The sequence below is a fragment of the Artibeus jamaicensis genome, unplaced genomic scaffold, assembly GCF_021234435.1.
Source record: "Artibeus jamaicensis isolate MK-2021 breed Jamaican fruit bat unplaced genomic scaffold, CSHL_Jam_final contig_332, whole genome shotgun sequence".
NCBI lineage: Eukaryota > Metazoa > Chordata > Mammalia > Chiroptera > Phyllostomidae > Artibeus > Artibeus jamaicensis.
Window position 1 is genome coordinate 36,717,911 of NW_026521788.1, and position 13,437 is coordinate 36,731,347.

At 46.3% G+C, this 13,437-nt stretch overlaps 1 protein-coding gene across 3 annotated transcripts in view; it reads right to left on the bottom strand.

Moving 5' to 3' along the window:
• GRID1 (glutamate ionotropic receptor delta type subunit 1) overlaps positions 1–13,437 on the bottom strand; it is a 780,146-nt gene that overhangs the window by 5,555 nt on the left and 761,154 nt on the right. For all 3 annotated transcript variants that reach the window (XM_053663815.1, XM_053663813.1, XM_053663814.1), the window contains 2 exons: positions 12,008–12,174; positions 4,601–4,841 (listed from right to left, as the gene is read on the bottom strand). In XM_053663815.1, the coding sequence (XP_053519790.1) occupies positions 4,601–4,841; positions 12,008–12,174 (408 nt within the window). The remainder of the gene's footprint in view (positions 1–4,600; positions 4,842–12,007; positions 12,175–13,437) is intronic.

Sequence of the window (13,437 nt, forward strand, 5' to 3'; positions counted from 1 at the left end):
AGCTCAACTGCAGATTTTGTAGGGGAGGGCAATGAGAGGAGGGAACCAATGATGCAACAGGTATACATCAGGTGAACCAAGGCTAGGGGTGAACAGTCTTGCTCAAGGTTACACAATTCCACAGTAAGTGGAGTGTCAGGATCAGAGTCAACATCTGCCCAGCTCCCAAACCTGAGCTGCACATTCCCAATCTCCCCTTGGCAGGATGGTATAAACCAGTGTTTTCAACCTTGCCAGGACATCAAAGCACATCTGAAGCTTCTAGAAATTATAGTTGTCCAGATCTGACTAATACAACACTTTGGAGAATGGATCCCAAGCATCTGTACTTTGAAAAAGCCCCAGGATTAATGACCCATGATGTGCAGCAAGAATTGAAAGCCATTGATTCAGCTACAATGATTTACACAACAATTTAACATTAATAATGTTTTCTTTATAGGTGCCCAGACTGGCTCATTCCTTCAATAAATACTTTTGAGCTCCTACTACCAGATGAGCTAATGTTCTTGGTAAAGCATCCATCTTGGTCCCTGGCACATGGAAGGTGCTCAATACTTCAGTTATATTCATCATCCCTCAACAAGAGATCCCACTGTTCCAGAAACTGGGCAAAGTGATGGCAATGCAGAGGTGGGAAATGCCAGCAAACCTAAAGTAGAGGCAGGTAGGTATAGCATAAGTGGCAATTTGGCATCACCCCTGGCATGAAGGTGGGCCATGGAGGTAGGCAGGGGAGGTTTTATGAAGGGGAGTCATTTCTGAGGTGCTTGTGAGATAGATATAACAGATGACAAGTGTTAATGCCTTCTTCCTAGAAGGTCTTGGGCTAAGGGCATGAGTTTCCTCTCACAGTAAGTGGCCTAACATCAACAATGTAGCCATTGAGCCAGGCTTAGTTTTCAGAAGAGAAAAACTGGGGTTCAGTTTCTCTCTGGCATAGGGAAGAATCCTCAGTTACACTCTTCATTCTCGAAAACCTCTGAAAAAGGATAGGAGGAAGCTCCTGCTCTTGTACACACCTTATGGAAGGCCCAGTGACAGATACTTCCCTCATATTCCAGTTCTTCCCAGACTACTTCTGAGTCCCATTTTCCCAAGGGTGAGGAGGCCTCCCTCAAATGTTGTTGAAGAGACTTGAAAAGTTAAGAAAGTAACATGTCATTTTCTTGGCATAGGGAAGGTGTACTAAAGATGTGACTGGTCATCTGTACATCCCTTCCTGTACAACACAAGGTCCTTTAAGGGAGTAGCCCCTTGGACATAATTCAGCAAGCCCATGGGACACGTGTTGCATATAGCATTTCACACACCTTCCCTTTTTGAACCCCAGAGGTACACTGTGAGTTTAGCATAAATAAAGAGAGAAAAGGAACCAGAGAGAAAAATCTCTATGTGGAGTTTAAAAAGCATTAGAGGCATGGAGGCGAGGAAGGGTGTAGAGTCAAAAAATGGGTCCCAGGATCAAATCTTCCCACAAAGAGCAAGCAGGCATGCAGACCAAGGCCAGCCCACTGCCCACATGGAGGGGCCCAGCTGTTTCTCTACCACTGCTGCCTGGCCACCATGGCCTCTGTCAGGTCCTGTCTGCAATGGATGCAGAGGCTAGAGAGGGCAGGCAAGGCAGGAGGCAACAAGAACTCCAAACTTCCAGCCAGTGATGGATGATTCATCCCTCAGTCCTCATGTCATCTCCCATTTGTGCAGTTCTCATCTTTATTTCATGAATATTTTATTCTGAGAGCAATGATTCCACTTCCCTCATAAATCTAGCAGGTGGCTCTTAACTGCATCTGCAGAGCTTGGTGTGCTCACCTGCATTAGGCAACTATATAATCATATGATTCCTTAGAAAAAATATGAGCTCAAATCCACATGAGTATTAAGGGGTTGAATGCACATTTTACTACTTTTCCTCAAGCAGGTATCTAAGCTCTAAAGACATCTATCTGTACAGGCCATTAAACATGACTAGGACTCCAACCAAAGACAGGTTTCTGTCTCTTAATAAATATGGCCAATGCCCCAAAAATAAAGCATTCTAAGATGAACCAGACACTCTCACCCAATTGCAAATTTTGCTCCATAAAATACAGCCAACCAGTAACACAAAGGTCTGCATTAAATACCCTCATTATTTGCTGAAGGTTTTAAAGGTATGCTTCTAAAATCCTGTTGTTTCCACTGCTTTCCTGGTTCTTACTCCATTCATAAAATTCAAAGCCCCTGGCATCTAAGTCCTTCAGAGGAAGCCCCTGCTTCCACTCCAGCACTTTCCATACCTACCTCCTTGCTGGTGCTGACACTGTAGAACCCAGAGCTCTTGGAGGTATAATGACTTTGTTTATCCTCACGCTGTTCACCCTGCCTACAAGGCCACTTTGTCTCATCCCAAGTTCTAGGATTTGTACAAATCCTTCAGTACGCAGCTCACTACTAACCTGTACCCTACCCTTGATGGTCCCTACCATGCCCAGGATGACAGCATGCCCCTCAACATTTGACAGAACCCACTGGTCACTTCAGGGTGGCCCTGATCAGCAGGACAGAGGTTATCCCTCTGTCCACCTGCCCATGTGGAGGTGAGTCCCTGAGGACAGGACCTGTGTTCCTAAGGGACCATGTATTAAAGGAAGACGAAAAGAGAAGGAGAAACTTCATTTGACAATCAGAAACCCTTAAAAACAGGAAAAGGATAGAATATTTCCCTTTTTTTCCCCATTCAACACCCAAAGGGGCTGAAGGAAAGGCAGCTACTGTGCTTTTCCAACCTGCTTCTTCGTTCCTTCTCCTTCCTATCTGGAAGTGGGTCAGCAGGGGCTTGGACAGGAAGTTGCATATTTTGCAAGCAGGAATGATATATTTTGTCCTCACTTTCATGCCCGAGATCTCAGGCATATGTAGAAACCAGAATGGAAGACCACGTGCTTTCTGGTAAAGAGGTAGCTGCTCCTCATTCTAGGTCATCCCTTGTCTCCTGGTCTTTCTCTGTCTCCCTCTCTTTTCACCTCTGCCTTCAGTGTCTCTCTAGTTTCTCTCTACCCCCACCCACACACTCAGACACACACTCACAAACACAGATACCCATTCACAGACACACACATTCACATACTCATATCCTGACATACCCGTTCTGGGCTGTCCAGGCCAGGCCTGTCACTAAACACTAAGCTGGGGGACACAGCTGAAAGCAGACAAGTACTTCCAATAGTGGAAGGATGACATCTCCCTGAACCTGGCTTACAAAGAACATTCTGGGGGGCTGAGCCTGAGTCTCTTGCCCCTGCATCCCTACCCCACCACACCACCCCAGGATAGTACCTCCATGACAGTGCGATGCTCACCCACCTAGAAGTCTCTCCAGCTCCCCGACCCAAAGGAAATTTGCACAAAGGAAAATGGGCTGGTGGCTTAGGTTTAAAAAAAAACATGGAGAGTGGGTACAATGTGAGCTGGTCCTCCCTGGTCCAATTGGGAGTGGTTCCAAGAGCACACCACCCACCTGCCCACTTCTGTGCTTATAGACCTGGGTGGGGAGAAGCAGCTGGTGAGAGTCTGTCCTCACCCCCAGCCCAACCAGGGCTCCATAACAGACTGATGTATGATGCATGGTGAGCCAGTCTCTCCAGGTGGCAGAGATGGTGGCTGAGATGGCAGCCATGCCTCTGCTGCCTCTTTGGATTTGGTGCTGGTTACTTTACTGCCTCTTATTTGAAATTTATACCTGTTTGTCTTCATGTAAACTATAAATGAGCTGTGATTCTAGAAGTAGCCAAGGTACATATATCTGCAGTGACAGCCCTGTGATGGACTGGCTGGGCTTGTGCTACGATGCCTGTGTACAGGTTTCTGATGGTAGAGCATCATTACAAACCATACTCCTCACCACCCTCCCCTAGAGGAGTTTTCTCCAGGGGACCTTAATGAAGGCTTCATATTTTTTAAAAATGAGCCTGGAGAAGAGCAAAAACCCCAATGAGAAGGAAGTGTGAAAGGCAGAATCAGCTTGTGGTTGATACACACAGGAAGGAAAGTGTGCCTAAAACCTGAAGGCTGAACAAACTTACAATGTTCCCTGTGCAGGGTGTGCCTAGTAGAAAGAGGGCAAGGCTAAGTCTTCCAAGGAGGAGCCAGAGAGGAAGGAAGGGACAATGGGAGGGATAGGAGCTGGTCCTCACATGCTGGGGGCACAGGCCCTGTGGGCCTTGGTGAGAAGCCAAAAAGAACCAAGAGGGAATGTGGCCTCCTTTCTTACCCTAAAGTGGGTCCCTCCACTTGAGGAGGAGGAGGTACAGGAGTAGGGCAGGGTGGGGAAGGGCTATCTGGTACTGTTCATGCTATACCCACTCTACAGATAAAACCAGGATTTATGTGGCCATTGCTGATGCCTTGATACTTTGCTCAAGCATGAAAACACCCCCTACATTTTTTTCTGGCTTTAAAATCAAAATAAAATGATGACACCACCCCCCAATATAAGACTGCTGCCTCCAGACAAGTGACTCAGGGAAACACTAATGGGAAGAAAACCACCCATCAAGTAGCCCAATAGCACTGCCCAGCCTCTAGACCAGGAAGAAGCAGGACCCAGGGCACAGACCTCTTTGGGGGTCTCCTGGTGGCAGCGGTTGCTGTTCCACCACAACTCTAGGGCAGCCACCAGGCAGGCAAGGAGGAGGCCAACAGCCAGGATGCAGAAGACACCAGCAAAGCTGTGCAGCTTGAGGGACTTGCCGTCAGCCTGGGCATTGGCATGGCTGATAAGGTCGCAACGGCCTGTGTGTGGCCACCACTTCTGCTTAAGCACATCCAGGTCCCCGGTGTCTTGCAGCTCCAGGATTCTGAAAGATATAATCCACATGAGCCATGGGGGGCTCAGCCCCTTTCCCACCACAGTGGCCCCACCAAAGACAATGCTGAACCATCATAGCAGCTCTCTGCCTCAGCTTTCCTCTCCGCCCAATCCATTCTTCACTCTGCAGGCAGAATGCTTTTTCCAAAATCAAATCAGGTTTTGTAACTCTCCCCCTCAAAAGCCTCTAAGCCCTCTCCCACCCTGTCCACCTGGCCAGGGATAAAGTCCAGTAGCAAAACACGTTAAGGACCCTTCACATGGGATCCTGGGGTACTCTTGGAGGATGAAATCAGGAAATATAGAAATGGATGAGACACACACTTAGGCTGTGGACTTAGGATATTCATGCTTACAAAATGCTTTCTCTCAAACTTCAATACCTATATCCTAAGTCTCTATCACTAGGATTCACCAAATCATTCATTCATTTATTCAATTTAAGGAGCATCTTCATTGTACCAAGTATGATGTTCACTGTGCTTATGGTCTAGACACACATACACAAACATGAAAACAATCAGACCATCAATGTGGAGACAAAGTTGTGACCATACCATGAAATGAAGGTAGTGCTAGCACTGAGATGATGGCCTAAACTGAAGGCTTAGGGAAAACCTCATCAAGGAGATAAGAGGAAAGTGTGAAGAAGTATTCTAAGTGCTTAACAAATCATATTCACTCCTCATGTCAACGCTTTGAAATGGTAACTTCCATTTTCACATTTCTACAGAGGAGGAAATCGAGGCACAAAGAGGTAAAATACCTTGCCAAAGTCCCTTTACAGTTGGTAGAAGGGTTAGCATTAAGTGAGGAGAAGGAAAAACCTTCTGGAGACTAGAACCACATTTGATATGAGATAAATGTTCAGCATGTCTGGGAAGATAAAATGTGGCCAGTTAGACTGATAAGGGGTGTGGTGCATGAGGAGGAGGACGTTGGAGATGAAGACAAGGAAGCAGGTGGAACCAAGACAGATCACGGGCTCTGAGAGAGTGGGAGGAAGTTTGCATTATATCCTGAGTGCAAATGTGCAGCAACACTCACTGTCCCCATATTCCCCAAGTAAGTGGCAATTTTCCTTTGTTGTGCTATGTAAAGGGCTCCCTCTATAATCCATTCTGAACAGCAGGGTAGCAGTAGCTGGTAGCCCCCAGGCTCCTCACATCCAAGCTTTTCCATTTGTGGAGGGGGATCTTTAAGCCCAAGCTAAAGTAATATATTCTGCAGACAACACTCTCTGGACCTCTCTGACCCCTATGGGTTTATACAGTTTGAAAGTGGTGGTTCTTTATAAACAAGAGAAACTCATTGTCAACTGCCCAGTTGAGCAGTCTCTGCCCTGGATCTGCATTGCAGGCCAGCTGCGATACAGGCTGAGGCTGAGTTCAATGCCCATGCATGAGCTGTCATGAGTGGACAGGGAAAGTAATAGCCCAAGGGGTTCCCTGGCCTGTCAGCATCTTGGGTGCAGCATAGCATGGACTCTCACTGGCTGGGATTAGCCCAGCTCAGTGTACAGAGTAGGTAGGCTTTGGAAGCACCAGATCTCAGTTTGCTGTCCTCAGATGAGTGACTTATCCTGTTAACCTCAGCTTCCTCATCTTTGCAACAAAGACCCTGGATTCCCAATAAGTGAGTTGGTCCTTAGGGACAGGGGCTGTAGGTCCATGATTTCCCCTAACCAAGCACAACGGCCAGCATCACTTGGGCCATCCACTGGATGTTTATTGTATCAATAATTATGTGACTTTATTAACTGAATATTAAAAATAAACCTAAACTGAAATGGGCATGGTGAGATAATGAGATAATGTCCATTAAGTGCCCAGGGTATAGATCAGTACAAAAGATTTAGAGTGTGGCTGTGCATGTAGAACTTTGGCCCTTAAGATAAACACATGATTTAAATGCTGTATTTGTGTGGTATAGAATCAAGCTCAGTATGCCGCTGAGGCCAGAGATATCTCACATGGCACTTCCCTTGTTTAACTGAGTGGGTAGCATCCCACTACCTCTGTGCTAAGGATGTGTTAGGGAAGCTACATGTCTATATGTCCACTGGTCCATGCTAGCCAGCCATTCATGAAGTCTCTGTTGGTAGACATGAGTAGGCTGGGCCTCTGAGCTGTTACAGAAATACTGGGCTGGATATGCAGGACCTCAGGGCCTCTGAGAAGACTTTTGGCTGAAGTACTGGCTCACCATGGAGAATCAGCTGAGCTTCATGTTCACTGGACAGATTGTGCTCTGATGAACATCAGCTTGTACCCAGATTCTGACATTGTACTAGTCGTATTACCAAACCTCACCACTTGAACTCTCTCATCACTAACATCTGAGATCACAAAAAAATGCACCTATCTTGCAGAATTATTGTGACAAAATGAAAGGAGGGAACGCATGCCTACTGCTCAGCTAAAGATCATAAAAGCTGGTTAATAGTTGTGGTCTAGTAGCCATATTGACCAGTCCTATTGGCCCAATATTGATGTGAACTGCCTTTTACTGAGAACATAGTGGGAACTCATGAATTCACATTATTTTAATCTTCATAAGAGCCTGCAAAGTAATTCTTACTGTGTCTGTTTTACCTATTGAAGACCTGGGGCTCAGAATATAGATGACTTGTCCACAGTTGCACTTAGAAAGTAGCAAAGCTCCTCTTGAGAGCTGGGTCATGCTGACCTAACAGGCCATGATCTTTCCAGAGCATCAGGTGATAGTGCAGCCAGCCTGCTCTCTGAGAGCCAGATTCTGGCAGAGGGGATGATGAGACCAGCCAGAGCACACTGTGAGGCCAGATTCCACTGTCCTGCTCATTGACTGCAGTGTCAGGCAGGCTGCTTCATTTTGCTGATGTGTCTCTTCTTTGGCTCCTTATAATTACAGGTATTTTTTATGCCCAATATTATTCCAGGACAAATGTAAGGCATTTATACAAAAACATCAAGCAAAATAAAAACCAACAAATCAAAAAGAAAATTTAAATATGTAAGCAACAGAAGAAATATAAAACAAGTCATAGGCACAGAGTAATTCCTAGAATGAGGCTAAACCAATGGACAGCATAATAATCTATACTGCTTATGAGGGAGCCAGAGTGATAATAGCTACTTCCTGAAACCAGTTTTTCTACTTTCCAGACAGATGTAATTGCAGGTGCTTTCCTTTAATCAATAGGTGTGGAGCCTGCTACACAGTAGGTGCTCTATAAATGGGTATTAAGTTGCTAAACATTTATTGAATGCTCACTCTGCATGCCATAGTCCATAAATGGGCTATAGCTCTTAACCCCCACCATACGTATAAGTTGTAGTCTATAGACTCTCTTCTTTGCCAAAGCAAGGGACCATAGGCAAATTTAGAGAATAGCTTAGTTCCTATGACTAAGGAAAAGAAGATAACAATAGTTCCAGACAAGACTGGGATCTGTTATTTACATAAGACCCTTTTTTCTGTTCATGGAATGAAGCATTGATTTCTGGACCTGCAGCCTTGTCCCTCTCACTCATGCCCCAGCTGGAGACAGCTCATAGTTCTGCATGCACCAAACAACAGAGCCTCTTAAAGAGCCATTGGCAGCAGTCAACTGACAACCTGAGATCTGCGCATCCCCCCAAGTAGACACCCATGTGCCCAGGCTAGAGAGGGTGGTGCTTCCAGTCCAGAAGGGGCTGCAATATAGAGACAAATGACATAATTGAAGAGGCCAGCATAATCCACTGGTGACGTTTACCTATAGTCATAGAACACATGGCCTTCTGATTCAAGCAAAGAGTAATAAATTGCTTCTTGCCAGAATAACAAGGAAACTGAGGTAGCCACTTTTGTTTATGATGACCCCTGGGGCTGGGGGAGCAGTTTCTACTGGGAGAAATTTTTAGTAGAGCCTTGCAGTCAGCAAGTGGAGAGAAATGCACAGGCCTATTCCAGGGCCAGTCTGCTTCTCTGGGACCCCACACTCCCACAGTAGTCCTGGTCCATTGCCCTCTAGAGGCACACAAACGACATCAAGTTCCTTCTGCATCCAGCAAGGCTTAGATATTAGTGGCGATCAACCACCCTCTCCCCACTCATCTCCAGGTTGAATATCCCCAAGTCCCCCTCCAACATCATTTGAAACCCCTACTGCCCTGACTCCATTGAACAATCCAGCTAAGAGTCAAGCTCTCTCCTTTCTCTGTGCATCAGCATTCACTTCAGCAGACTTGCAGGAGATCTTTGAGCAGGGTGAGTGCACAGGGACTCCACACTTCTCTCCCTGGGGACCTTTGTGCTTCTGTGAGCTCTCTCCTAGGGCACATTAGCTACCTGCTGCTGCTGCTGCTGCTGCTGCTGCTGCTGCACCACTCCCCAAGCTCCCTGACCATCTGCTCCAGAAAGGTGCCCACAGGTTGGTTGTCTGTGGATTGCCCTGAGCCTCCTGTCTCAGAATGCAGGCTGAGGTAAACCTCAAGAACACTAGTGTGTTATACATCTGGAGAGAAGCCATTTTCTCATCAATTGGCTCTAATCTGAGCAATTGATAAATCACTACTCCTTCTTCTCTCTTGTCATCTCTCTCTGCTCCAGGGAGCAAGGGGTGGCACAGAATGTACACTTGATTAAAACCCAGAGAAAACACAAAAACCTCATTTAACTTAATTAGTTCTATCCCTTTTCCCAGTTTTGCAAAAGAGCCTCTGAATAAATGAATTGGAGGCCCTCCTACTTGGCCTTCCCCTGATGGGGCTTAGGCTCAAGTGCTCATAATGAGAAGATCCCAGTCAAAATCTAGGAGGTAGGAGATGGAAGGTGGTAGACCTGACAGCAACATGGGCAGAGCACTGGGGCTCAACAGACTTTCATTTTCCTTCCAACTCTGACAGCAGCTGGTTGAGTAGCCCCAGGTTAAACTGACGATCTCTAATGATGCCTGCCCCTCTGTTGGGCACTGCTCTGCCTGGTTTCAAAAGTTGTAACTGCCCCCCATGGCTAAGGCTGAGAGAGTGACCTCCTGTCTGTGAGCCACTAAGGAGACAAAGCTTATCTCCAGCAGCAACACTGCTTCTGCTTCTTCTCCCTGCCCCCAAAGCATGGTTGGTTAGTCCATAATGGTACAACTCCTCAGAGAGGGGCGACCTAAGCCAGACACAATCACTTGGGAGGCCATCAATGAAGGACTCGGGGGGGGCTGCAGCAAAGAGGGTGTGATGGACCCTCACCCCCCCCAGCTACTCTGACGTAGCCTGAGTCTCCATTTCTGTCTTGGAGAAGTGCTTCCTGGCTTTAATCCACTTAAGCCTAAAAACCTATGACTGGGAAGGTGGTGCAGCCCCTTGCTGGCTAGACTGGGATCTGGGATGACCGAGCATAAGAAAAAGTTCCTAAAGTCCTGTGAGTCCTGCTTTGCTAAGAGTGCTTTCATTCATATGATAAGGGTCCAAGCAGGAAATGACTATGTCTTCCAAAGTTTTTCAACCCCCTTACCTGACAAACACTGACTCAGACTAAGCCCTCAGATTTCTTTGAAATGTTATCTACTGTTTGATTCTTGCCACCTGCATTCCTGTGTATTACAACCCAATAAAAGCCATTGAGGAAGAGGCTCCTGGTCTTTCTCCTCTGAGTGATTGACCGCCTTTCCTCCCCATGCAGATCATGTCTTGGTAGTTTCACTTTCGTCTGTAGCAGATGGGGGGACTTGCTGGCAAAGTTGCCCCCACACCCCTCCAAACAGGTGACCCTCAGTGCTGGAATGTGTGCATTAATCAGGCAACTGGGGTTTACTCCTATGCCTGACCACCCTCTGGACCTTTTCACTTGGACACCTTTGTCACATTTTGGGTTTTGGTGGACAAAGGCAGAGCTTGTCCTTATGGATGCTTCTCTAGGCTCTATAGCTCTGCTCTCTTCACCCACTGGGATGTCACCTCACAGACATGTATGAGTGGTTGGCTTAAGGCTTAGATGTCCCTAGGAATTAGAGCTCCTGTTATCAGGCTGCTTCCTGGCAAAAGGCCACTGAGCTTACCCATACTCTTCACTTCTACCCTCTCTGCTAAGGCCAGGTCACCTGGTCAAGGACCAAAGTAAACAACTGTGGCAAGAAACAGAGGTGGTTGATGACAAAATATTTTACTCAAGGGGCTAGGGATGTACTCACACCAGCAAATAACATGGGAAGCTAAGTATAAGGCAACACTAGACAAGTATAAGGCAAGCTAGACACACTGCATTAATTTCTGGTGGAGGGAATCCATGTACATTGTCTTAGGCTGAATACTCCTACCTATACAGCCCTCCTCCCCACTTCCACCAACATGCCTACCATTTGCTAGTAATAATTACCAGGAAGCTGATCTGGGGAGGACCAGGATGAGGCATGTAATGAGGGCCAGGCCCCTCTCTGCCCCAGCAGAGAGCATCTATCCCCTATTTTATAAACAGATAATTATGGAATTTATCTGCTTCTCTGACCTCACTCTTTTTCAAGTCTCCAAATTGGCTCTTCCTACTTTGCATTTATCTCAAGAAGTAGATAGTGGTGGAAAGAAGGGACTAGTTAAAGAACATGTATGAGTAACCCATGGACATAGACAACAGTGTGGGAACTGACTGTGGAAGTAGGGGGTGGGATAGGCAGAGGAGAACAAAGGGGGAAAATTGGGACAATTCTAATAGAATAACAATTTTAAAATCTTAAAATAAAAATAAGTAATTACTGGGCCCTTGCCAGGTCCAATTAATTATTCATTAATTTTAAATTACTGGGACTATCTAGCTAACTCCTTCTCATCCTCAGGCTACAGGTGTCATTTCCTCTGGGAAGCCCTCCCTGCTCTTCTGGGTCTGATCAGAAACCCTCCTTTATCACCAGAATATCCTCTCTGTCACACTTACTGCCCCATGCTGACAATGCCTTCTCATATCACATCTCACAGCAAGACCATGCACCTTCATGGGAAGGGATCATATACTTCCTGCTGTGCAGCTCAGGGCCTGGCACAGAACTAATGGGGGTAAGAGGAGGATCGAATACTGGCACACAGTCGGTGCTGAGGAAAAGGTGATAAATAAACAAATTTGTGTTGGCTCTCATCTCCTCAGAGGAGGTTATCCTCCCACCTCAGCAGAGGGGGCTACCAGAGCTGCGTTGATGACTGTTCCTACCTCTGGGAGAAGAGGTCCCTGTAGGGGCTGCCGTGCTGCAGGGCAATCCCGTAGCCCTTGCTGCTGACACTGTTGCTGATGACAGTCACAGAGCAGTCGTCGTCAGTCAGGGCCGCATACTCCACCACAGCCACATCCCATAGAAAGGCATAGTTCCCCTTCTTCGCCTGAAAAATGAAAGTTATCATGCAATCAGACAGGCCTGGCCTGCTGTATTAGTTTCAAGCAGTGAGGCATCTCAAAGGTGAGATTTTTAAGGGACCCTCCTAAATGGCTCCTCCTGCCCACCAGCCAGCACCACAAACTCTCCGCCAATTTCCTGGTCTATAGATTCCACCGCTGGTTGATACCACTGACTGAGGTAAGACAGAAAAGCATGGGGTACTGCCTCTAGCAGGCTCAGTGCAGCACATCTCACAGTGGCACGGACCTGTTTCTCAGAGTAGCAGGCTCACCTTGGAGACAACAAAAATCTGACCCCAGGGAACTGAAATTTTTCCAACCAGAGATGTAGGGGGAGCATAATAGTATCCATTTAATAATTGCTACACAAACCTGGTCTGGGCCCTGCTTAGTGCGAACATGGGAGATAGCCTTAGGTTCAGTGGTCCAAAGTGGCTGTGACTAAATATCTAAATCGGGGCATTATTATGCAAGGGGAAGACCTATTAAAGACACGGTCCTGATATTATGGTGCCAGGCTGAGTTTCTGCCACTTGCCTTTCACTGCCCACAGAAGAGTATGCACATAGAAAGGGACATAAAGGAAAGAATAAGGAAATGGGACCTCATCAAATTAAAAAGCTTCTGCATGGCTAAAGAAAACAGCATTAAAATGAAAAGAGTACCAACTATATGGGAAAACATATTTGCCAATGATAACTCAGACAAGGGTTTGATCTCCAAAATATATAAAGAACTTACACAACTCCACTCTAAGGAGACAAGCAACCCAATTAAAAAGTGGGCACAGGACTTGAACAGACATTTCTCCAAGGAGGACATACAAAAGATCCAGGGACACATGAAAAGATGTGCAATATCACTAGCTATCAAAGAAATGCAAATTAAAACCACAATGAGATACCACTTTACACCAGTCAGAATGGCCATCATGAACAAAGCAACAAACAAGTGTTGGAGAGGTTGTGGAGAAGAGGGGACCCTAATCCATTGTTGGTGGGATTGCAGACTGGTACAACCACTGTGAAAAACAGTATGGAATTTCCTCAGAAAACTAAAAATGCAACTGCCTTTTGACCCAGTAATTCCACTGCTGGGATTATATCTTAAGAACCCTGAAACAGCAATCCATAAGAACCTATGCACCCCAATATTCATAACAGCACCATTTACAGTAATCATGTGCAAGAAGCAACCTAAGTGCTCATCAGTAAATGAGTGGACTAAAAAACTGTGGTACCTTTACA